The 26,454-nt window shown below is 41.6% G+C and overlaps 1 protein-coding gene across 3 annotated transcripts in view; it reads left to right on the plus strand.

The window, feature by feature from the left end:
* Positions 1 to 21,260: 21,260 nt before the first annotated feature.
* Positions 21,261 to 26,454, plus strand: part of TMEM33 (transmembrane protein 33) — a 54,236-nt gene continuing 49,042 nt past the window's right edge. For all 3 annotated transcript variants that reach the window (XM_074039711.1, XM_074039710.1, XM_005554781.5), the window contains exons 1-4: positions 21,261 to 21,378; positions 21,573 to 21,641; positions 24,706 to 24,800; positions 25,296 to 25,483. In XM_074039711.1, coding sequence (XP_073895812.1) covers positions 21,597 to 21,641; positions 24,706 to 24,800; positions 25,296 to 25,483 — 328 coding nt within the window. In that variant the 5' untranslated portion in view covers positions 21,261 to 21,378; positions 21,573 to 21,596. The remainder of the gene's footprint in view (positions 21,379 to 21,572; positions 21,642 to 24,705; positions 24,801 to 25,295; positions 25,484 to 26,454) is intronic.

The raw sequence follows: 26,454 nt of genomic DNA on the forward strand, positions 1-26,454 counted from the left end.
CCTGTACAGCCTGCAGAACTGTGAGCCAATTAAATCTCTTTTCTTATAAATTACCCAGTCTCAGGTATTTCTTTCTAGCAATGCAAGAACAACCTAATATACAGGTGCTAATACATAATATTCATAAACACAAGTAAAATAATATGGTCTGTCAAGAGGCCATTCTGCCCACCCTAGTTCTGTAGATGGGTATTAGAATATTGCCAAAAATAATAATATTTGGCAGAAATATTATTCATCAGAAATCCATGCCAAGTTCATACGCTCTTGGCTTAGCTGGCTCCTGCTCACCAAATCAAAGTCTGAATAAAAGTTGGAAAAAAGTTTTAATTTCTCCTGATATATTTCTTCATGAGATAAAAGAAGATATAGCTAAATATTCAATAGCAGAATAATTATATCTGAAATCACCTTGCTTTTCCTGAAATATATTAAAGCTGCATTTTACAAGAAAGGATTTTGACTTCCAGTTTTGAGGGTCTATCTGAAACTGCCTTTGCAAAATTATTACTGAGACAGTGAAAGACATCTAACCTAACTGACTCCATCTTGCTTCTAATCTTTAAACTGTGCTTGTTCCTTCCTGAGCATCTGCTAAACTAACTTTGGGAGAAACTTAGTTTATAGTTTAAAACAAAAATGATAACACCCTTCTCCCAAAACAAACCTTCTTGCCAGGGGACAAGAATGCCTTTGTAGAACTAACAAATTAGGCACAAGATTAGAAATTATGGTTTAGGAGTCATGCAGCTGGAGGCTACAAGATTCTGACCCTCCCTAAACTGCTCCTAAGATCAGTGCTTCAGATATTTTGCAGACCCTGCACTTGATGGATCAGCTAGCCCCACCCAGATCAATACACTGGTTCATCTGATCTTGTGGTACCCACATAGGAACTGACTCAGCACAAGAGAACAGCTTCGACTTCCCATGATTTCATCTCCAACCCAACCAATCAGTGCTCTCAACTCACTGGCTTTTCCCCACCCACCAAATTATCCTTAAAATCTCTGATCTCCGAATGCTCAGGGGGGACTGATTTGAGTGGTAATAAAACTCTGGTCTCCTCCACAGCTGGCTCTGCATGAATAACTCTTTCTCTGTTGCAATTCCCCTGCCTTGATAAATCCACTCTGTCTAGGCAGCGGGCAAGGTGAACCCACACGCGCAGTGAACCAGTCTATTTCTACAAGGTTAGATTTTCGAAACCCTCACTGTCTCATAAAGTTGCTAGGCCCAGGTGGCTATTGAAAACTTGAAATGTGGCTAGTTTAAACTAAGATATGTTCTAAGTGTAAAATACACACTGGATTTTGAAGACTTAAATGAAAAAGAGAGTGTAGAATACCTCAATATTTTGTTATATGGATTACATAATAAAATGATATTATTTTGGATATGTTGGTTAAATAAAATGTATTATTAAAAGAAATGTCATGTGTTTCTTTTTACTCTACTAGAATATGTTACATTCATGGCTTCCATAATATTTATTTTGGACAGCACTGATTTATAATCTATTTTAAAATACTTCAGCAAAACCAATGTGATTGTTAGTTTTCATCTATATTCTACAAATGGACATTTGAAAGCCAACATTCTGGAGACAGCTGTAACATTTCTTTAGAGATAAAGAAATGATAACAAAGATTTTTATTTTATTTTATTTTATTTTGAGACAGGGTTTCTGCTCTTGTTGCCCAGACTGGAGTACAATGGCGCCATCTTGGCTCACTGCAACCTCCACCTCCCGGGTTCAAGCGATTCTCCTGCCTCAGCCTCCCAAGTAGCTGGGATTACAGGCATGCGCCACCACGCCTGGCTAATTTTTTGTATTTTTACTAGAGAGGGGGTTTCTCCATGTTGGCCAGGCTGGTCTCGAACTCCTGACCTCAGGTGATCCACCTGCCTTGGCCTCCCAAAGTGCTGGGATTACAGGCATGAGCCACAGCACCCAGCCAAAAATATCTTTATCTCTAATCAATCCCAGAGGGCTTATGAGGTAGATTGCATTACTGTTACAAATAAGTATAGCTATATTTGGAGTCCTTCCCTATTGGAGAACTATAGTTCCCACATTGGCTTCAGGCTTGGTCACATGACTTGCTTTGGCCAGCCAATGAAATGTGAGTGGCAGTGATATATACCACTCCAAGCAGATGCTTTAAAAGCCCTCATGTGACCTGTCCACTCTCTTTTCCTTGTGCCACAAGACCACATGTCCCATACGGGGACAATTTCCTCAGCCTGGGCACTGGAATAGAGACAACATGGAGTAGACCCTTGACGTATATGTACCCCAAGAGAGAAGAAACTCTTTCCCCAGAGAGAAGCCAAAAACTAGAGAAAGAGGAGGACGTGGGAGCTAGTATGGTGTTTGTTTTCCCTTGAGCCCCCAAACCACATTTAAGCTCCTACAATTTTTGGCAGATGAGGGCCAAATTGTAAGTCTTGATGTAAGTCTTGGAGAGGGACTCTAGAACTGCAGGCAGTTCTACAAGGCTATCTGTATCTAATTTGCTCACTGCTATAGTCCAAGCACCAAACAGTGCCTGACACACCATAGGAGTTCAACAAATATTTGTTGAATAAATGAATGAAGACCAAAGGCAGATATCAATTTTGAAGAGCTTGAAGTTTCTATATATTTGGGGATGTTCTTTAAAAAAAAAAAATGTTACTAATACAAAGTTAGGTTACAAAAATGAAAATTTATTTAGAATTTCTTTTTTTTTTTTTTTTGATAGGGTCTTACTCTTGTTGCCCAGGCTGGAGTGCATGCAATAGCATGATTTCAGCTCACTGCAACCACCACCCTCTGGGTTCAAGCAACTCTCCTGCCTCAGCTTCCCGCATAGCTAGGACTACAGATGCATGCTACTATGGCCAGCTAATTTTTGTATTTTTAATACAGAGGGGGTTTCACCATGTTGGCGAGGCTGGTCTTGAACTCCTGACCTCAGGTGATCCACTCACCTCGGCCTTCCAAAGTGCGGGGATTACAGGCATAAGCCACCATGTTTGGCCTAGAATTTGTTTAAAATCCAAAATGTTAGCAGAGTTTTGGACTAACGAATACTACAAACATACAAATGTAGGTAAGTAACACATGCTTATTAATTAACATGTTTATTAATTAATTGCCTAACTCACCTCTATGATGCTTTTTTTCCCTGCATGTTTTAGCTCCAAGCTACTTGATCTTCTCCTCACAAGACAACAATTTTAGAATATTTTCCTTTTTTTTTAGCCCCTCCTGGCTTATACAAGCTCAGCTTCTAAAGAGAGATCAGAAAGATCATTCAGTCTTTCCTTCAGTATGACTGATTTTTTTTCTTCTTCTTCTCTCTCTTTTTTTTTTTTTTTTTTTTTTTGTTTTTGAGACAGAGTCTTACTCTGTTACCCAGGCTGGAGTCCAGTGGCGTGATCTCAGCTCACTGCAACCTCCGCCTCCCAGGTTCAAGTAATTCTCATGCCTCAGTCTCTCCAGTAGCTGGGATGACAGGTACCTGCCACCACGTCCAGCTAATTTTTGTAATTTTAGTAGAGATGGGGTTTCACCATGTTGGCCAGGCTGGGCTGGAACTCCTGACCTCAATGATCTGCCTGCCTTGGTTTCCCAAAGTGCTGGGATTATAGGCATAAAGCTCCACACCAGGCTGCATGATTGATTTTTTAAATTGTTATTATTATGATAATTGTTTTTGAGATGGAGTCTCACTCTGTTGCCCAGGCTGGAATGCAGTAGCATGATCTCAGTTCACTGCAACCTCTGTTTCTTGGGTTCAAGTGATTTTCCTGCCTCAGACTCCTGAGTAGCTGGGACTACAGGCGCCTGCCACCACGCCCGGCGAAGTTTTGTATTTTTAGTGGAGATGGGGTTTCACCATGTGGGCTAGACTGGTCTCAAACTCCTGACCTCAAGTAATCCACCTCCCTCAGCCTCCCAAAATGCTGGGATTACAGGCATGAACCACCGTTCCCAGCCCTGATTTTTAAAATTATTATTGATCATTTAGAAAATTTCCTTTTAGATTTATATAATATTATTTTTTTTTTTAAATTTTTTTCCAAGATGGAGTCTTGCTCTGTCACCCAGGCTGGAGTGCAGTGGCGTGATCTCGGCTTACTGCAACCTCTGCCTCCCGGGTTCAAGCAATTCTCTTGCCTCAACCTCCCAAGTAGCTGGGATTACAGACACCCACCACCATGCCCCGCTAATTTTTATATTTTTAATACAGATGGGGTTTCACCATGTGGCCAAACTGGTCTCGAACTACTGACCTCGTGATCTGCCTACCTCAGCCTCCCAAAGTGCTGGGATTACAGGGTTGAGCCACTGTGCCCAGCCTACATAACATTATGTACCTCATATAACCTCAGCACCTCACTTGCTGTGGAAAGCTATCTAGGCCCCAGTAAAGTAATACAGTTAGGTTTCAGCCTCCTGGGACAGTTTAGCTGGAACACAGGGTTATTAGACCTAAGAGGAGCTGCTAAACCAGCTTGGGGCCAAAGCATGGCAGGTGATCCTTTTGAAACCTACTATGGGACAAGGTGAAACTATGGGCCACAAGGATTTATGTAAGTTTCCTTTTCTTTTAGGAAAATTTCGTTTTGCAAGAGGAAATGTTCTTAGGAGTCTACAGAAGGATAGATTTCCAAGATTTCTGGTTATTAACAGAAATGTTAATACCCCAGAAAGGTCATTTGGAATGTTTGTACTAGGGATGTCTTGGATTTAAGTATTATCTGGTGTATTCTCTCTCCCATGCATGCGTCAGGCTTGCATTTTCAGCTTTAGACTCCTGCTCTTCCTTTAACATACATACTCAACATGTTAGCTATGGAACTACTACTAGTTCCCGTGCATGCCAACAATATGCTTTCAGCCTATTTATATTCATGTCCATAATCCAAGTTCTAAATACCCGTCAAGAACTTGCTCAAATGGCATCCATGAAATTCTCGCTGATCTGCCATTCCTTTCAACTTTCCAAAAGCACTTGATATGTAATTTTTGACAGCACATGTTCCTTTCTTATTTGCATTAGCTTCTGTGTCACAATTTGCCTACTGGATTTGAAAGGAAGATTTAGCATTTTTTTTGTTGCCCTCTCAGTACCTAATTCTGTAAATAGAAGCTTTTTTCTGTATTTTCTTCTAAAAGTTTTATAGTTTTAGCTCTTAATGCTTACGTGTTTGATCCTCAAAAGGTATTTATTGAGCACTCAATCTGGATTACCCAATGATGTCTTGCATATGACACCAAAAGCACAGGCAACAAAAGAAAAAATAGGTAAATTGGACTTTATCAAACTTTTGATATACAGACTTTTGTGCATCAAAAGACATTATTGACAGTGAAAAGACAACCCACAGAATGGGGGAAATATCTGCACATCATATATCTGATAAGAGATTAATGCCCACAACATATAAAGAATTTCTACAATCCGACAACAAAAAAACCAAACAATCTGATTTTAAAAATGGGTGAATGACTTGCATAGATAGTTCTCTGAAGAAGACACAAATGGCCAGAGTAGGCACACAAAAGGAGGTCCAATATCAGTAATCACTGGGAAAATGCAAATCAAAACAACAACGAGATACCACTTCACATCCATTAGGATGGCTATAATAAACAAAATAACAAAACAAAACAATCTCCAGGAAATAACAGTGTTGGTGAAGAGGTGGAGGAATTGGAATCTATAAGCATTGCTAATGGGAAAGTAAAATGGTGCAGCTGTTATGGAAAAACAGTATAAAACTTGCTCAAAAAATTAAACATAGAATTACCATATGATCCAGCAATTTCACTTCTGAGTATGTACCTAACAGAATTAAAAGCAAGAGCACTTTTAATTCTTAGCAAACAAATATTTGTACACCAATGTTCATAGCAGCATTATTCACCATAGACAAGAGGTGGGAACAACTCAAATGTCCCTTTGATGGAGGAATGAATATAGAAATTGTGGTCTATACATACAAGAAACATTATTCAGCCTTTAAAAGGAATAAAATCCTAACATGAATCTTGAATGATGAATTTTGAAGACATTATGCTAAGTAAAATAAGTCAGACAGGAAAGGACAAATATTGTATGACTCCACTGCTATGAGGTACCTAGAGTAGTGAAAGTCATAGTGTTAAATCAAGTTTAGCCTAAAGCTGCCTCCTTACATATTTTAAGTTTGGTCTAAGGGTTTCTCTGTACATCGTGAACTATAACAAGTGGAGGTGTAAACAGACTGTAGCCTATACTTATGCCAATCTCTGAGTTTTGGCCAATCAAATGTAGCCAACAGTTGGAACCATGTTGAAATAAGCCAAATGCCAAGCTGTAACCAATCTGGCTGTTTCCATGCCTCATTTCTGTTTTCTATAAATTACTTTCCCTTTTCAGTCCATAAATCTTCTTCCACCACATGGCTGCACTGGAGTCTCTGAGCCCACTCTGGCTGGAAAGGCTGCCCGATTTATGAATTGTTTATTGCTCAATTAAACTCCTTCAGATTTAATTCACCTAAAGTATTTCTTTTATCAATAGAGACAGAAAGAAGAATGGGAGATGCTATAACGTATGGGGAGGAGGATTAGAAGAGTTAGTATCTAATGGGTACAGAGTTTCTGTTTGGAAAATTGAAGAAGTTATGGAGATGAATAGTGGTGATGGTTGCATAACAATTGAATATATTTAGTGCAACTGAAATGTGTGGCATTTGAAAATGGTTATAATGGCAATCTTATGTATATTTTACCACCAAAAAAAAAAAAAAAAAAAAACCAGAAAAGAAACCATGTGATTACATAGAATCATGGAGAGGGCCTTGGAGACCGCTTCTGTAATTCATGGGCCTCGTCTAAGGCAGAGTATACCTAAGCAATCCTTAAAAACAAGGATTTATCAAGTTTAAGAAAATTTGCCAGAAATGAGCATCTGTTACTGTTGTCAACCAAACGTCTTGGGTGAGGGGTGACTATCTGGGCTGGTGGCATGGGGGTAAAATAATTTACCAAGACAGTTGTAGGTAAAGAAAGACAGATTTCCAGCCTAGCCAACATGGTAAAACCCCATCTATACTAAAAAAAATACAAAAATTAGCTGGGCATGGTGGTGCACATCTGTAATCCCAGCTACTTGAGAGGCTGAGGCAGGAAATTCGCTTGAACCTGGAAGGTGGAGGTTGCAGTGAGCCAAGATCATGCCACTGTATTCCAGCCTGGGCGACAGAGAAAGAAAGAGAGAGAGAGAGAGAGAGAGAGAGAGAAAGAAAGAAAAAGAAAGAAAGGGAGAAAGAGAGAAAGAGAGAAAGAGAGAGAGAGAGAGAGAGAGAGAAAGGAAGGAAGGAAGGAAGGAAGGAAGGAAGGAAGGAAGGAAGGAAGGGAGGGAGGAGAAAGAAAGATTTATTAAAGAAAGTATGAAAATACATTCAGAAGAGGAGGTAACTGCAAGGAAATACAGGCTTGCTGGATATTTTATAGAATAGTTTTTGGGCTGATTGATAATGCCAAGGTAGCGGGGAGCTCAACTTGCATTCTTCTGTCAGCTGAGTTGTTTGATAAATTGAGGAATTTGTTGATAAGCAGGAAGTTTGTGAGTTAGGTATGTTATCTGCACAGGAAGACTACATGTCCTGGGCAACAACAACAACAACAAACAAGCAAACCTATAGTTTATGTTCTTCCTCTATTTGTTTACACATCCTGGACCATGAAGAAAGGTAGATCTATAGCTTATCTGCTTTATCGCTTTGCTTTCCCAAGGTCCTGCCAGCCTGACTCCTTTTCCCTAATTAGGACTCCACGCTCAGGACATTCTTCTAGAGCAGGTGATATGGTTTGGTTGTGCTCCCACACAAATCTTATCTTGAATTGTAGTTCCCATAATCCCCACATGTCATGGGAGGGACCTGATGTGAGGTAATTGAATCATGGAGGCAGTTACTCCCATGCTGCTCTTCTCATAACAGTGAGTTCTCATGAGATCTGATGGTTTTATAAGGGGGTTTCCTCCTCTTTGCTCTGCACTTCTTCTTGCTGCTGCCATGTGAAGAAGGATGTGTTTGCTTCCCCTTCTGCCATGATTGTAAGTTTCCTGAGGCCTCCACAGCCCTGTGGAAGTGTGAGTCAATTAAACTTCTTTCCTTTATAAATTACCCAGTCTTGGTGCCCTGTGTCACAGAAGCTCTAGCCATGGCTGAAAGGGGCCAAGCTACAGCTTGGGCTGTGGCTTCAGAGTGTGCAAGCCCCAAGCCGTGGCAGCTTCCATGTGGTGTTGAGCCTGTGGGTGCACAGAAGTCAAAAACTGAGGTTCAGGAACCTCTGCCTACATTTCAGAGGATGTGTGGAAAATCCTGGATGTCCAGGCAGACGTTTGTTGCAGGAGTGGAGCCCTCATGGAGAACCTCTGCTAGGGCAGTGTGGAAGGGAAATGTGGGCTTAGAGTCCCCACAGCGAGTCTCCACTGGGGCACTGCCTAGTGGAACTGTGAGAAGAGGGCCACTATCCTCCAGATCCCAGAATGGTAGATCCACCAACAGCTTGCAACTTGCACCTGGAAAAGCTGCAGACACTCAGTGCCAGCCTATGATGGAAGCTGGGATGTTGCTGCCCAAGCTGTGAGTGCCTACCTCTTGCATCAGCATAACCTGGATGTGAGACATGGAGTCAAAGGAGATCATTTCAAAGCTTTAAGATTTGACTGCCCCACTGGATTTTTGGATTTGCTTGGGGCCTATAGCCCCTTCATTTTAGCCAATTTCTGTATGGAATCAGTCACAGTGGTGGGATAAATTATAAAGATAAAGTTATAGGAAATAGACACAAACCTTCTTGGAATACTGGTAGGTTTGCATAACTTCAGTAAAAGATTTGACTGAAGCAGCTGAATTATCTTAAAAGCTTACATAGGAATGTAGAGGAGTTTATCTAAATAGCTTGTTTACTCATGTGGTCCTAAGACTAACCTTTGATCATCTGTGGCGCATAACTGCTCTCTACTTGGGAGGTCGGCAATGTTAATTACCCTCTAGTGGTGTTTACTCAAGACCTTTGTCATTTAATCTGTACTAAATAAATGCGAACTTCTCTGGCTAACTGAGGCCACCAGGCTGCTGACTTTTTACAGCACCCTCCTCAGGGTCTGTGAGTGGCCCGGTCCCCTAGCCCACTCTTTCACTGGATATCTGTGTCTGAGTGCATTTTTTCATCAGTCACTGGGTCAGGGTCTGCAGGTAGAACCCGGCACTCCCATTTGGAACAAGTGTATTTACCCAATGCCTATAGCCCATTGTATCTGGGAAGTAACTAACTTGCTTTTGATTTTACAAGGTCATAGGTGGAAGGCTCATTGCCTTATTAAAAATGAGACTTTGGACTTGGACTTTTGGGTTAATGCTGGAATGAGTTAAGACTTTGGGGGACTGTTGGGAAGGCATGATTGTGTTTTAAAATGTGAGAACATGAGATTGAGGAGAGGCCAGGGTTGGAATGATATGGTTTGGCTGTGTTCCCATCCAAATCTCATCTTGAATTGCAGTTCCCATAATCCTTATATGTCATGGGAGTGACCTGGTGGGTGGTAATTGAATCATGGGGGCAGTTAGCCCCATGCTGCTGTTCTCATGATATTTAGTTCTCATGAGATCTGACTGTTTTATAAGATGCTTTTCCCCATTTTGCTTGGCGTTTCTCCTTCTTGCCATCATGTGAAGAAGGATGTATTTGCTCCCCCTTCTGCCATGATTGTAAGTTTCCTGAGGCTTCCCCAGCCCTATGGAACTGTGGGAAACAATGTCTTTCCTTTATAAATTACCAAGTCTCAGGCAGTTCTTTATAGCAGTGTGAGAATGGACTAATATAGCAGGGGTCCCCACCCTCCAGCGCACAGACCAGTACTAACCTGTTAGGAACTAGGCCTCATAGCAGGAGGCGAGCAGTGGATTAGTGAGCATTACCACCTGAGCTCCACCTCCTATCAGATCAGCAGTGGCATTAGATTCCCATAGGAGCTCGAACCCTATTATGGATTGAACATTCAAGGGATCTAGGTTGCATGCTGCTTATGAGACTCTAATGCCTGATAATCTCAGATGGAACAGTTTCACCCCAAAACCATTCCCTACTCCCGTCTGTGGAAAAATTATCTTCCATGAAACCAATCCCTGATACCAAAAATGTTGGCGACCACTGTTCTAGAGAACTAACTTAAAGTCTTCATAAATAGTTTACTTAATCTCTTCTTTTGTTTTTTTCTCTTTCAAAATGTATCTATTGAGGGCCTCTATTACATATGGCACTATGCAGCAGATATCATGGAGAAAAAAGTAGTAGCAGTATAGATAGCAATTAAACACAGACTTTGGACTTCAATGCCACTTTTATCCCCCTATTATCTATGGGCACATTATTTAACCCTTGTGCATCTCAATTTCCACATGTATAAAACGGGCACAATAATACTACCCATCTCATAGGGTTTGTGCTGAATATCTTCTGTTTGCCTCTCCGGATTCATTCTCCACACTAATCCATCCTGTTCTTGACCCTGGGAATTTGACCTGCTTGGGTTGCTTCAATGAATTTACTTGCTCTCTGGCTTCAATTTGGATTTGGCCAATGAGGATCCCTGGTAGGAGATTAGAGGGAGATAGGAATAAAGAGGTTGGGTTTTTGTCATTGTTTTTAGAGACAAGTCTTCCTGTATTCCCCGGGCTGGAGTGCAGTGGCTTTTCACGAAGGCAATCATAGTATACTATAGCCTCAAACTCCTGGGCCCAAGTGGTCCTCCTGGTTCAGCCTCACGAGTAGCTGAGACTATGGGTGCAGCCAGTTTTGAGGTTGAGTATTTTACTCCAGCTTCCTCCTTGTAGGGATGCCGCAGGAATGGCTGCCTCCCCGACCAAAGGTTACAGCTGCTGCCAGTGCAGCCCTCTCTACATGACTTCCTTTTTCTGAGTTTCCATGAACATCCCCTCCCTTTACAACATGTGTTTCTAACACAAAGCAGTCTGTAAAATTGAACTGCAGACATAAATAAGCAAGCTGGAACCTTGCACAGATGAATGCTAGCAGCTGTTCCAATAGAATAAGGCTACCAGGGGGCTAGGCATGTTCAACATGGCGGCTCCATCATCCCTTTTCCTTGCCAACAACGTGTACAGTAAGGAGCAGACAACATGAAGCTGGTAAAGAAGAGAAGCCACTTGCATAACAGAAGACTAGGGTGGGGCGGCCAGCTTCCTCATGCACTATGTAAATGTCTCACCTGGTCCAACCATTCTTTGGGCCCGGTGTAAATCAGATACCACCTCCTCAAGCCAGTCTACAAAACCCCTGTGCACATCATCATGGGACTGGAAGACCAACTCGAGTGACCCTCTCTCTCTGCAGAAGAGAAAGCTATTTTCTTTTCTCCTTCTTTCACCTATTAAACCTCCGCTCTTAAACACTCCTGTGTGTGTCTATGTCCTTAATTTCCTTGGCATGAGTCAACAAACCTTGGGTGTTACCCCAGACAATGATGCCACTTCACTGTGATGTCTGGCTTAAACTGGAGCTGGAGCGGCAGGGCTCCATCCACACCAAAGGCTGCATGGGCCTGTTTGAGAAATGGCTGCTGGACAACCTGATCGTCATAACCAAGGTCTTTGTGAGTATCACCTGCCTCCAGATCTTTGGCATCTTTCTGGCCTGGAACCTCCTGAGTGACATCAAAGCAGTGAAAGGCAACTGGTTAGTCTGCCACACGCCATTGCCACATGTCTAGCCAATTGAGGCCTCTGATGGGCACCCCCCTCCCCCATGCAGTACCTTCTCCCACTGTGTTGGTGACAGGAAAGGCTGCAGGAGGTGTTTCTGCTTGGATCTGAGTCCTGAGTGGGGTTTGTATGTACAGGTGCGCTGTCCACCCACAGAGAAAGCCACTGTGGCTCTGCCAGGGCTGCTTTTCCTGGAGCTGTGGGTAAGGAAGGTATGTGTGTCTACGCACACACATGTATATGCATGCACAGGAGAGCCACCGTCTTGGCTATTGTTGGGGTGGTGGGCTCTCCAGAGGACTAGGAAGGGCATAGCTATGAGGGTACAGGCGGTTGGGCACGGTGGCTCATGCCTGTAATCCCAGCACTTTGGGAGGCTGAGGCAGGTGAATCAAAAGGTCTGGAGTTTGAGACCAGCCTGGCCAAGATGGTGAAACCCCGTCTCTACTAAAAAAAAATACAAAAATTAGCCAGGCATGGTGGTGGGCACCTGTAAGCCCAGCTACTTGGGAGGCTAAGGCAGGAGAATCGCTTGAACCCTGGAGGCAGGGGTTGCAGTGAGCCGAGATCATGCCACTGCACTCCAGCCTGGGCGATAGAGCAAGACTCCGTCTCAAAAAACAACAACAACAACAACAACAACAACAAAAAGAAAGAGGGTACAAGCAAGGTGGGTGGGAGGCACTGCTGTGGAGGCATCTGTCTGGGTCTCCCCTTCCCCCACCCCATGCTAAGACTTACTTCTTGGTGCATGGCTGGATGGGGCATGACTTGGGGCCTGTTGTTGCCTGGGCCACCGCTTCCTGCAGCTTCAAAACTGTCCTCTTTACTAGTTGTAGCTTGAGCCTGCCAGGAGCCCACCTCCACCTCAGTGTAATAGACTGTGTAATTAGCCCAAGAATTTTTTCTCTCTCTCTCGGCATGCCTCTCAGGAGCAAACATAATAAGGGCTAGAAACTACTCAAATAAACAAACTTTGAAAACCAGGGAGAAAAGTAGATTGTAAAGTTTCTCCAGGACCCAGTTAGTGAAATTAACAGGCGATTTTAAACAATTCCCTTGAATCGATTATGGCGCAAAGTTGAGTTTCAAGTATCAGGGAGAAGCAATCTGATCTCCAGCTTTCAACTAGTAGCCATTACAGTCCCAGGGAGGTCCATCTCCTGTGCACATTGATATTTATAAGAAGATGGAAAACAGTGGGGGATAGACTCATGTTCTGAAGCTCTAGAATATTTCTAGTGTGCATGTATTTTTTCTATCTCTGGCAGCTAAGTTTTCCTTTATTTATTTATTTATTTATTTATTTATTTATTTTGAGAGAGAGAGTCTTGCTCTCTTTCCCAGGCTGGAAGGCAGTGGCACAATCATAGCTCACTACAGCCTTGAACTCTTGGGTTCAAGCAATCCTAGCTAGGACTGCAGGTGTGCACCACCATGCTTGGCTAGTTAATTTTTCTTTTTTTTTTTTTTTTGGAGATAGGAGTCTCATTATGTTGCTCAGACTGGTCTTAAATACTGGCCTCAAATGATCCTCCTGCCTCAGCCTCTTAAAGTGCAAGGATTACAGTAGTGAGCCACCACACCCCACTCAAAGACTACAAATTTATATAGAATAAAGGAATAGTGAAATGAAGTTACACATAGAAACAAAACTGGATTTTTATATAGGAGTAGATAGGTAGAAAAGCCAATTTAGTCTACATTTGGCAGAATTTATTTGCATGTCTATAGATGTGGTAGGCAGAATAATACCACCCTTCCCTGCCTCTCATCCCAAGAAGTCCACATCCTAATCTTCAGAACCTGTGAATTTGTTAAATTACATGACAAAGGGGAATTAAGGTTACAGGTGGAATTAAGATTGCTAATCATCTGACCTTGTAGGGAGAGTATCGTGGGTTATCCAAGTGGGTCCAAAATAATCACAAATCTTTAAAAGTGGAAAAGTGTGGGCCAGGCACAGTGGCTCACTCCTGTAATCCCAGCACTATGGGAGGCCGAGGTGAGGGGATCACCTAAGGTCAGGAGTTTGAGACCAGCATGGCCAACATGGTGAAACCCCATCTCTACTAAAAAAAAAAAAAAAAAAAATTAGCTAGGTGTGGTGGCACAGCTACTCAGGAGGCTGAGGCAGGAGAATCACTTGAACCCAGGATGTGGAGGTTGCAGTGAGTGGAGATCATGCCACTGCACTCCAGCCTGGGAGACAGAGTGAGATTCTGTCTCAAAAAAAGAAAAAAAGTGGAAGAGGATGGCAGAAGAGAGTCAGAGGGGTTTGTGCCTGTAGAGAAATGCCTATAGAGAAATGTTCAGAAAGATGCAACATTGCTGGCTTTGAAAATGGAGAAAGGAGTCCAACAATCAAAGATGAGCTCTAAAGCTGGAAAAGGGAAGAAGATGAATCCTCCCCTAGAGCCTCTAGAAAGAAGTAGAACCCTGTAGACCCTGATTTTATCCCAGGGAGACCTGTGTGGGACTTCCGACCTTCAGAACTATAAGATAATAAACTTGTGTTATTTTAAGTCATGAATCTTGTCATAATTTGTCACATCATCAATAGAGAGGTAATAGCTAAGAAGTAGTTGCATTGCTATCATTTATTTACAATTTAAGGAGTTTAAAAAATAACCTAGTCAAAGACAAAGATACATTCATACAGCATCAGATAATCCCCAGTCTTCAGCATTCCACTGAACATGCACCCATTCCAAAGTCTTAAAGGTTTTCTCACATTAGCAATTTTTAAAGGTAACAACAATTTTCATTTCTTAGTTGAGACTTCATACTCAAGCTATAACTGCAGAGCTTATTGAGCTTAGTGTTCAGGCAGCAAATAAAAGTAGGAATGTATTACTAATGAAATGAATGACTTAGCACTTAGCAATTGCAAAGATACCCTATCCAACCACAGAATTATTAATCACTGATGGAAGCAGAAATGAGCAAATTGATCACTTGATGGTTCAGTAGAATCCCTCTTGAAAACAGGGGGAGAGCCAAGTCATCAATAACTCTGGAATCAATTCTTGTTTCATCAGCCAATTTCTAGCCAAATGGAATAATGGCCTCTTGGTAGTCAACTGCTTTAGCTTCGGGGTTTGTGTTACATTTGGATTTTCTTACCTTCAATTAAAATAAGCTAGGTAACACTTAGGAATTGACTCTGACCCTATGGAAACTCTTATCAAATAGAAATTAATTGGCAGTCACTGAAAGAACGTAGAATATAAAAAACATTAGTTTAAAAACAAGGAGTGTAGTAGAATCTTTTTTTTTTTTTTTTTTTTTTTTTGCTGTACCTGGAGTCCATATATTGTTCTTATTATAGCAACAGACAGAGTGTCAAATGAGGTTCATCCAGTTACCAGCTGTGAATCTGTATCCATATGGGTCTGCAGCAACCTCAATTCTTGCCACCTCAGAAGAAAGAATTCAACCGACAGGCATACGTCAGATATGTTAGTAAAGTATACTTGGAAGAGGGCCAAGTGGGCGACTTGAGAGATCAAATGCATGGTTTGACCTCTTCACCTAGGGCGTCACATGTTGGCATACTTCCGGGATCTTGCATTACTTCTCCCCTGATTCTTCCCCTGGGGTGGGCTGTCTTGCTTGAGCCTACTTGCCCAACTCCTGAGATCTTATCAGGAAGCTACTGATCGCCAGTTTCAGGTATTTTCTATCTACCAGGAGACTGCCCTTCCCTGGTGCTGACTATAACTAATTATTACTCGAGAGAGACAGTTAACAACAGCCCAACCATCCCCTGATGCTTACCCAATATTCCTAGTGTGTGTGGGGAGGGGGGTGGGGTGCCCTTTCCTGTCTTCCTCATACTATGCTAGCTACCTGCTGTAATGATCTTGCATACATTCCCTTCAGAACTCTCCATTCAAACAAGAGTGAGTGAATGACCCAAGCATGGTCAATCTGTCTCTTAAACTAAATGATCGGTGTAGAAATTTTTATGGGACCAAATTTGATGCAGCGAGAATCAAGCCTGGCTCATTAAATTGAAAGTATCAAGCAAGAGGCACTTTCTACAGGCTGGTCTTGCTAATCTTGTGGAATATGGACTAAAGTTGAAGGAGAATCAACTTGACAATGAAGTCAACTCAGAGGGAAGCAGAGACAAGAACACAGTTTTCTTTGATGTCATTTGGGCTCTTAAATATATGCATGTCTACTAAAAGATTGTCTACCTCTGATCTTTTCAGAGTAGTCATATTATTTTGCCTTTTGTTCCCCACAAGGTGAAGATGTTTGCACAGGAGTGTGACCTTTGTAACTCCACTTCGGCCTCTGATTGGCTGCACAAAGCAACTGATTCCAGGCCACCATTTCATTTACATGAGGTGAGCATGAAGTCGCCAATGGTAAACCTAGAGGGTATTCGGACCAGAGAAGATTCTGTATCGGCCAGCTCCCACACTGTGTAGTGTACTTTCGTTTTCAACAAATCCCTGCTTTTGTTCTTTCCTTGCTTCATTCTTTCTTTGCTTTGTTGGGTGTTTTGTTCAATTCTTTGTTCAAAATGCCAAGAATCTGGACAACTTGCAGTCAAGACCCTCTACCAGTAACAACATAACAAAAAACTAGTATCAAAACACAATTTTAACAAAAAAATTTTAAAATGCCAACAAATCAATAATAATGGACCGTAATAAAGGACAAACAGCTCAGTAGAAAAGAGGCAACAGAGGCCGGGCACCGTGGCTCACGCCTGTAATCCCAGCACTTTGGGAGGCTGAGGCGGGTGGATCACAAGGTCAGGAGTTTGAGACCAGCCTGGCCAATATACTGAAACCCCCATCTCTACTAAAAATACAAAAAATTAGCCCAGAGTGGTGGCGGGCACCTGTAATCCCAGCTACTCAGGAGGCTGAGGCAGGAGAATCGTTTGAACCTGGGAGGCGGAGGCTGCAGTGAGTTAAGATTGTGCCATTGCACTCCAGCCCAGGCGACAGTGTAAGACTGCGTCTCAAAAAAAAAAAAAGAAAAAAAGGCAACAGGAGATAAAATCTGAATGGCCAATAAAGTTGTGAAAAGACGCTCAGCCTCAATACTACTCAGGAAAATGAAAATTGAAGAAATAATGACATACCGTTTTATATACCTAATATTGGTAAGAACTAAAAATAGCAAATTTTGGCAGGGCTTAGGGCTGTTCTCATACACTAGATACAACTACTTAGGGCAGTAAACTTGCAATTATTTTAATATGCAAAGTTGAAGATATATGTCTTAGTTGTTTCACTTTCATTTTACTCTTTAACAAAAATATCAAGCAACATTCATGGAATTATACTCATTCATCAATGGCAACTATATATTTCTATGGATATGAGAGTTCAGCAAAATCAAAAAAAGTATCTGTGAGATTAATTAGCTATATGGAATTTACAACAGAGAACATTTTGTATTTTAATATTTTTGTAATAAGATGATTCTTTAAATCAGTAAAAAATATATGTATGTCCTTACATACATACATATATATAATATATATATAGCTATGGACTGAATTGTGTCCCCCAAATTCATATGTCAAGACCCTAACCCTCATGTGACTGTATATATTTGGAAACAGGATCTTTAGGAAGTAATTAAGGCTAACTTAAGTTATAAGGATGGGGTCCTAATCCGACAGAACTGGCGACCTTATAAGAAGGGGAAGAGAGGAGGAGAGAGATCATTCACTGCCTCCTAAATTGAGCACACAAAAAATGGCAGCTGCCTGTGGCTAAAATGAAACTTACCTTGCTGCAACCTGAATCTTAAACCTCCCAGCCTCCAGAACTGTGAGAAAACAAATTTGTGTTGCTTATGCTACCCACTTTATGGTATTTCATTATGGCAGCCTGAGTTGACTACCATAGACACACACAAACACACACACTGGCAAGTAGACATATAATTCTAAGAAATGTTAAAAAGTGTAAGTGCTATAAAAATATGGAGTAAATGATATGGGAAGAATGCAGAGAAGGTGGCATTTTAGCTCAGCTAGGAGGATGAGTAATCCAGGCTAGAGATTTGAAGGACCTGAACTTGGGCAGGGCCTTAGAAAAAGAGGTTTGTACTGTTTCAGGAGAACCCCATTTGATTTCTTGGCTGCAGCTGACTAGCACCGGGTCTGCCCATGGATACTAGAGGATAACCACACATCTGACAGAGGAAGAGCATTACAGTCTCTTGGTTTTCCAACAGGATGCCAGTTTTCCAACAGGTTGCCACCTTTCCAGTAGGTCCCAAGTCTTGATTCTCAATCTACTGCTCTTCTAATGCATTTTTTTCTACACTCTTCTCCAGGTCTCAGCAGATGACATTCCCTTTCCTACACACCCGTACCTAGTTAGACACCACATCTTAGAAGCCACCTCCAAGTCATCTTTCCTCTTCTTTTCCCCAACAACACTACCTCAATCCAGAATCTCGTCACTTCTTTCCTACATGTACGTGTTAACTTAAAACTCACAGGATCTATACATTTAGAAAAGGACTTTATTTCTTATAAGGAGATACAGCCTGCAAGGTGGCATCTCACAGGCTGAGAAGCACAGCCTCCAGCAAGGACCAGAGAAAGGCACTTTAAAGGAAGAGGGGCTGGGTAGGAGCTTTATGCTGAATAGGTTGGCTAAACTTACATATTCAACAGGTTATAGGAGGAGCTATGAATATTCATAAAAGTATTTTATGATCCTGATCCATGCGTATGGAACAACATGCATGTTACATACAACCTGTGTTCACCTTGGGGTGGAGACTTAACATTTAATGTGTTACAGTTAGGCCCTGTACATCAAAAGGTGAAGCAGAGATGAAGGCACACAAGTGCATGGCCTCTGTAAAGTGGCCAGAATCAGCCTATGGTCAGTGGCCTTATCTGGAGAAAGTTACTGAAATCAGTCTCTTGTGCAATCAAAGCTGTAGCTATGGTTGGTATAGCAGGGGTTTGGTTAGTGTCTGTAAGCTGGATCAGTAGTAATTGTTTTAATATTGCTTCTCTCTAGGCCGGTGGTTGTTTAGCTGCCAGAGAGTGTGTGTGTGGGGGGGAAACTCTTGTGGCAGAACATAGTTTATTTTATTTTATTTTTTATTATTATACTTTAAGTTCTAGGGTACATGTGCACATCGTGCAGGTTTGTTACATATGTATACATGTGCCATGTTGGTGTGCTGCACCCATTAACTCGTCATTTACATTAGGTATATCTCCTAATGCTATCCCTTCCCCCTGCTCCCACCCCACGACAGGCCCCGGTATGTGATGTTCCCCTTCCTGTGTCCAAGTGTTCTCATTGTTCAAATCCCACCTATGAGTGAGAACATGCGGTGTTTGGTGTTTTGTCTTTGCGATAGTTTGCTGAGAATGATGGTTTCCAGCTTCATCCATGTCCCTACAAAGGACATGAACTCATCCTTTTTATGGCTGCATAGTATTCCATGGTGTATATGTGCCACATTTTCTTAATCCAGTCTACCACTGATGGGCATTTGGGTTGGTTTCAAGTCTTTGCTATTGTGAATAGTGCCGCAATAAACATACGTGTGCATGTGTCTTTATAGCAGCATGATTTATAATCCTTTGGGTATATACCCAGTAATGGGATGGCTGGATCAAATGGTATTTCTAGTTCTAGATCCTTGAGGAATCACCACACTGTCTTCCATAATGGTTGAACTAGTTTTCAGTCTCACCAACAGTGTAAAAGTGTTCCTATTTCTCCACATCCTCTCCAGCACCTGTTTTTTAAGTGTAGGGGGTGCATTACTTAACCCTTGCCTGGCATGGCCTTAGGTCCTGTTTATAATTTGGTATCCTATTCCTACAAAGAGTTTGTTCTGTCAATGTTATGATCTTTATTGTAATATTAACATGTTAAAAGTAGATTGACTTCCTAGAACTAAATTGAAAGGAAAACCGTAACTTTCCATGCCTAAGTAGTTGCTAGTCAGTTGTGTCTAAACTACAAAAGGGAGGGGGTATAATGAGGCATGTCTGATCTCCTGTCCCATCATGGCTGGGGTCCCCTTGGCCAAGAGACGGATCTATCCAGTCAGTCGACAGACCCCTGACTTAGGATTTTATTTTTAGTTTATATATAAAAAAATGACTTCACAACTAATTTCCTGACCTTTAGTTTGCCCCTCTGGTCATCCTCCACCCTGTTGCCAGAGAGATCTTTCTAAATCTCATGATGTCACACTTCTGATTAAAATCGTACCATAGTTCTCTGGATTTCACGGTCAAGTTCAGATCCTTTCCTCAGTACACGCCTGCCTGCCTTTCTAGCCCAAATCTTTCATAATCCCCTGACTTGCACCATCATTCTGGTCACACTAAACTAGTCCTCTGGCTATCCTGTTACTTCTTGCAGTTTCTGTTACCCTGTCTGGAGTCCTCTTCCCCTTTTGAGGCAGCAGAATATCGTATAGAGGCAGGGAATCTAATGCCGTTTCTTGCTGAGTTCCTAGAACTAAATTGAAAGGAAAATCCTTACTTTCCATGCCTAAGTAACAGAAGGAACAGACACTACTCCCTTTGCAAGCCCGGACCTGTTCTGCACAGCAGATGGGAAATTCAAAGTACCTCTGATTAGTTGCTTTTTGTAACCAATCAGACGTTTGCAACTTTGTAACTTCACTTCAGCCTCTGATTGGGGGCCACCACTTCATTTACATGAAGTGAACTCCAAGTGGCCAATGGGAAACCTCTAGGGGGTATTTGGCCCCGAGAAGATTCTGTACCCAGGGCCCTTGAACTGCTGTCCAGCGCTCCCACACTCTGGAGTGTACTTTCATTTTCAACAAATCTCTGTTTTTGTTGCTTCATTCTTTCCTTGCTTTGTGCGTTTTGTCCGTTTCTATGTTCAAAACGCCAAGAACTTGGACACCCTCCACCGGTAACACTTTCAGCCAACTTTTTGTCCTTCAAGACCAAGGGCCGGAATTATCTTTTCCAGGAAACCTCCCCAGACCCCTTCTGATTTAGGTACCGTCCTCTGTGCTCCCTGTGATTAAATCAGCCTCTGTACATATTACACAATCACTATGCTCTGATTTCCGTTTATTTGTCTCTTTTTTGCAATCTGTGTCATATTCCTCTTTTTATCCGCCTTGCCAAGTATGGAGCCTGTCACATAGCAGGCCTCATAAATACTTGTTTAAAGAATTAATAGATATAGAACCACAGGGCTTAGTGAGTCCCTGGAGAAAGGGATCAAAGATGTTTCTGAGGCCTCTATATCAGGAAGTGCAGAAATTTCATGGTTTGAGCATGGGCAGGGAGTATTATTTGTGAGCTGTATTTGACGCAAAAGTTGCTCCCCCTTCCTGATTTCTTAGCTCACTTGGCCAATCGGCGGGTAGGACAGCTGGAGCGCAAATTAGGAGAAAAAAACTACACTTCCCGTCATGCCTCTGGGAACCACTCCCGTTTCCCCCCTTCGTCACCCCCTTTTCCCTACGGAAATGAAAGGAGCACTTCCGGGTTGGGCCATAACCTGGAGCCGGCGGCGTAGTTTGGCTCTCTAGGGCTTCACCCTTAAGCTCCGCCTTCGCTCCCGTCTTTCTGGAAACACGGCTTTGATCTCGGGACAGGTACCTCGCGGCTGCTGCGGGTGCCCTGGATCCAGTAGGCTGCACCGGGCGAGCGAGACCCTTTCCTGGTGGAGGCTCAGAGTTCCGGCCGGGTGAATCCGGCCTGTGTGTGGCGCGAGGCAGGGAAGCCGGTACCCGGGTCCTGGCCCCAGCGCTGACGTTTTCTCCCCCCTTTCTTCTCTCCGCGGTTGCAGCGTTGCAGACGCTAGTGTGAGCCCATGGCAGATACGACCCCGAACGGCCCCCAAGGGGCGGGCGCTGTGGTAAGTGCGAGGGCAGGGTAGCCTGGCTTGATTTGCAAGAGTTAGGAAGAAGCAGGAAGTGTTGCGAGTCCCGAGGCGTTCCAGAAGTGCTTTCAGGACTGGGATTAATGAGTTGGGGTGGGGAAGTTGGAACGGGGAGAGGGGAGGTCCTGAGCGAAGATATGGAGGGAACTACAAGTTTGTTTCCGAAGCGACAATAGACTGACTGCAGCTCGTGGCCCTCACCTGTATGCCATGGAAATTGGGCCTTCTTTCCTCTTCTCACACCTCCGTCTCTTGTTTATCGTAGGCCTCAGGGTTAAAGATGCCACATGAGGTTGTGCCATGACACGCATGATCCATGACACACACCACGTGGAGCACACGGGTGCCGGCAAAGAACGTTTCTGTCTAGTATATACCATTGTATATACAAATTATGCAAAAGGAGGAGAGCGGTGGTCTTTTTCTTCTTCACTTTGTTCTTTATGAAGAGAAATATCATTATGCTTTTGTAAATTTTTTAAGATGCTGATCTGGAACTAACAAGTTATTTGTGCCCGGAGCATTATTGTCCTCTACTTTTTAATCCATAAATAGTTAAGTATTCTTCTGTGTGACCACAATGCAGTTACCACATTTGAGAAATATTACCTAATATAAAGTCCATGTGCAAATTTCCATAATTGTCCTTTAAAGCTGCTTTCTCCTCATCCGGGATTCAGCCAAAAAACATGCATCGATGGCCGGGCACAGTGGCTCACTCTTGTAAGCCCAGAACTTTGGGAGTCCAAGGCAGGAGGATCGCTTGAGTTCAGGAGTTCGAGACCAGCCTTGGAAACACAGCGAGACCTCATCTCTACTAGAAATCAAACAAATTAGGCGGGGCGTGGTCGCTCACGCCTGTAATTCCAGCACTTTGGGAGGCCGAGGCGGGCGGATCGCTTGGGCCCGAGAAGTTGAAGCTGCAGTGAGCTAAGATCGCACCACTGCACTCCAGGTTGGGCTATAGAGCAAAACCTCCTCTCAAAACAAACATAAATTAGCCGGTCTTGGAGGTGCGCTCCTATAGTCCCGGTATAGTCCTAGCTACTCGGGAGGCTGAGGCGGGGTGTGCTGCTGCGCTCCAGCCTGGGGTGACAGAGGGAGACCCTGTCTCAAAAAGCATGCATTAAATTTACTGTCTGTATCTTGTTTACTCCCTTTTAATCTAGGAACAGTTCTGCCCTCTCCTCCCCTTTTTTATCTTTTAAGATACTGATAGTTGTGAGTCCAGACATATTTTGCAGCATATATGTGTATCTATATTATATATCAGGAAGCATTTTACATTGGTTTATCCGATCATTGCAGAGTTTGATTATTTGATTAAGGTGGTGTCCACCAGTTTCTCCATTGTAAAGATTCCTTTTTTCCTTTCTAACTGAAGTGTTCTTTGGCATGATACTGTGAGACTGTGTGAATATTGCTCCTCAACAATTTTTCACCTAAAGATCTAGTGATTTTGGTTTTTTTTTTTTTGCCTGAGCTATTTATTAGTATGATGGTTGGACAGTTTACTCTTAAAAAATGTATACCAATACACTTTCTTAAACTTTTAAAATTGTCTAATAAAATATACATAAGCGTGTACAAAACAAAACGCATAGCTCAATGATTTATTGCAGAATAAACACCCTGAACAAATAGATTTTAAGGAGAATGTTCTAAAACTAACTTTCAAACTGTGGTGCACAGTTGTAATATTTGTTGAGAAACTGAGCACAGTAAGCTGGATTCATCCTTCACTTGATTACTGCTAATCATTTCAATTTACTGGAGTCACAGTATGGTAAGTCTGGATTTAATAATACATCCAAGTTGTATTTCATATTTCTGAAATTACCTACATGTGGGTTAAAAAGACATACAATAGAACAGCCTGGAATTTTACAATGTACTTGCATTTTCCCCTCAAATTTTTCATAGTTTTTTTCAAAAGATAATGAAATTAAATTACGTAGAGCAGTGTTTTTAGACTTCAGGTAGACCCGTTAGTGAGTTGAGAAGTCAGTTTAGTGAAAATACCAGCTATTTTTTAAAAATTAAATAGAAAATGTCAAAATCCATTATGTACAGTGGGGTAAATATTGTTTGTGAAACTTTTGTTTATATATCTATGTATATGGATCTCGATATTAAAATTACTTACGAAGATCCTAGACAAAACATGTAAAAGCCACTTTAGAATTTGAATATAAGATACATTTTAATGAGAAAACAAATTTTAAGATTCTGCTTTAGTGGTAATAGACATAGGTATTGGGGGGAAAGCAGCAAAGGAAAAGGCAGAATGCGAAAAAACTGGAGAAGAAAATGGTATACGGATGTTTAATCTAGCACTATCGAAACTAGGGTAAGACTTGGTGGGGGAACATGGAGGTGATAAAGAGAGTGGTGTAATCAGAGAGGCAGGTGGCCATTTAATACCTGTCAGCCGTATTTTGAACACCTACAGTATGCCAGGCTCTTGTGCATGTAGGTAGATTACAAGGCGAATGAGTTCAGTTGTTACTACTATCATGGTTTTATATTTCTTCTTCAAAAGGTTTCTTTAATCCAAACTGGCTTTATGTGATGTTTTACTCAGCTCTGAGACCTACCTATTCAGATTTGAGAGTTTTTGCTAAGAATAGGCATATGGATCTCTTGAGAGCAATTAGTTTTTGTTTAATGTTCTTTTAAAATAGAAGAAGCCAATATTACAAGTATTAAAGGAATACAGACAATTGTAGTTGAATTTCTGTTAAGATTATTTTTTCTAATTAATTAGTCTTTGCATTTTTTCAAATGTCAGCTGATGTTTTTCTGTTTATTTCTGTTTAAGTACTTCTTGTGCTTTCTACATGAAAACTATAAGGTGTTCGGACTTGTCATTAAGCATATACATGAAACATTTAATTGCCTTAGAGTTTTCACCTAATGATCTAAAAAACAAATGGAGCAAGATTAAAATATTTTGAGTAGACATAAAAACCACACAGTCTTGATGCTTAAAAACATAATTTGCAGGCATAGCTTACAGTATTTTTCTTTTTAAATTTAGCAATTCATGATGACCAATAAACTGGACACGGCAATGTGGCTTTCTCGCTTGTTCACAGTTTACTGCTCTGCTTTGTTTGTTCTGCCTCTTCTTGGGTATGTATTATACATATTGCTGCCTTTGATATTCAGTTGTTGAGTCAGTTTATCTGGAATGCCTTTTATGTGTAAGACTTGTTAACCTGTAAAGGGTTCAGGGACAAATAAAATACAAGTTCCAGCCTTAAGATACTAACAACCTAATAACACTGTCAGTTAGAGGAATATTTTATATCTTGTGAAACTAACACATTGAAAATCCAAGGAAAAATTGATGTGTGGGAATGAGATAAGTTCATGTTTTTTTCACTTTTACTTATTACTTGATGGAAGATCCTGCTTTATAAAATTCAGTTTTATAAATTGATTATAAAAAATTCAGTTGGACGTATATATGAAGTGATGCTATTAAAAAGGTAGAATAAGTTCATGTAATTTTTTTCTATTGACAAGTGATTTAGGTGTTGTGCAATTATGATGCAATTCACAAAGGAGGAAGAGACACTGCAGTTGTTTATGTCTCATGATAACCTCTCCTCTGGTAATTTGCAGGTTGCATGAAGCAGCAAGCTTTTACCAACGTGCTTTGCTGGCAAATGCTCTTACCAGTGCTCTGAGGCTGCACCAAAGATTACCACACTTCCAGTTAAGCAGAGCATTCCTGGCCCAGGCTTTGTTAGAGGACAGCTGTCACTACCTGTTGTATTCACTCATCTTTGTAAACTCCTACCCAGTTACAAGTATCCTTTTCTACCTTTTTAACAATGAAATTGCCAACTAAGTATATAGGAGATCTCTTCTGATTATTTCAGCAATGAAGGCATTCCATGAAGTCTGGGTTTGTTCTTGGCACTTCATTTGAATGAAGATATGTTTAGCGTAAGAATTTCTGACTTTTAAAATGTGAAATGTAAACTTTGAAGAGCTGATTTAGGAATTTTAAACTATCTTTGTTCTTGCCTCTTGTAATCTTCTCTGTTAGAATGGATATTTTCAAATTCTGCTTCGAAGTATAAGCTTATGCAGAACTTACTTTAATATTTAAAATTTTTTTCATTTAATTCACATTTTTGGCAAAGTGTCATGTCTTGCTTTAAAAAAGAGAGGTCCTCAGCTCTTTCTATCTTAACCCCCAGTGAACTAGACACAAATGCGATTTAACCAAGAAATAACTTATTTAAGCAGGGAATGAGATAAATCAAAGAAGTTAATATTTGCTGTGTATAGAGTAGAAAATAAGGACACACATGGATAATCTGTGAAGCTAATGAGAAATAACTCGTTTGGAATTTGTATGTTTTCACATTTCAAAGGTGTGTTGTGGGATGATACTGGGTATTCCATAAAGGAGGGGGAAAAATAGGGAAGAGGTTCTATAGTGAACGCCAGGTTAAACTTTTTTTTTTTTTTTTGAGACAGGGTCTTGCTCTGTCGCCCAGGCTGGAGTGCAATGGTGCGATCTTGGCTCACTGCACCCTCTGCCTCCTGGGTTCAAGCAATTCTCTGCCTCAGCCTTCTGAGTAGCTGGGAAATACAGGCGCCTGCCACCACACCCGGCTAATTTTTTTGTGTTTTTAGTAAAGACGGGGTTTCACCATATTTGCCAGGCTGTTCTTGAACTCCTGACCTCATGATCCACCTGCCTTGGCCTGCCAAAGTGTTGGAATTACAGGTGTGAGCCACCATGCCCGGCCAGGTTAAACATTTTTAA

Source organism: Macaca fascicularis, chromosome 5, assembly GCF_037993035.2.
Source record: "Macaca fascicularis isolate 582-1 chromosome 5, T2T-MFA8v1.1".
NCBI lineage: Eukaryota > Metazoa > Chordata > Mammalia > Primates > Cercopithecidae > Macaca > Macaca fascicularis.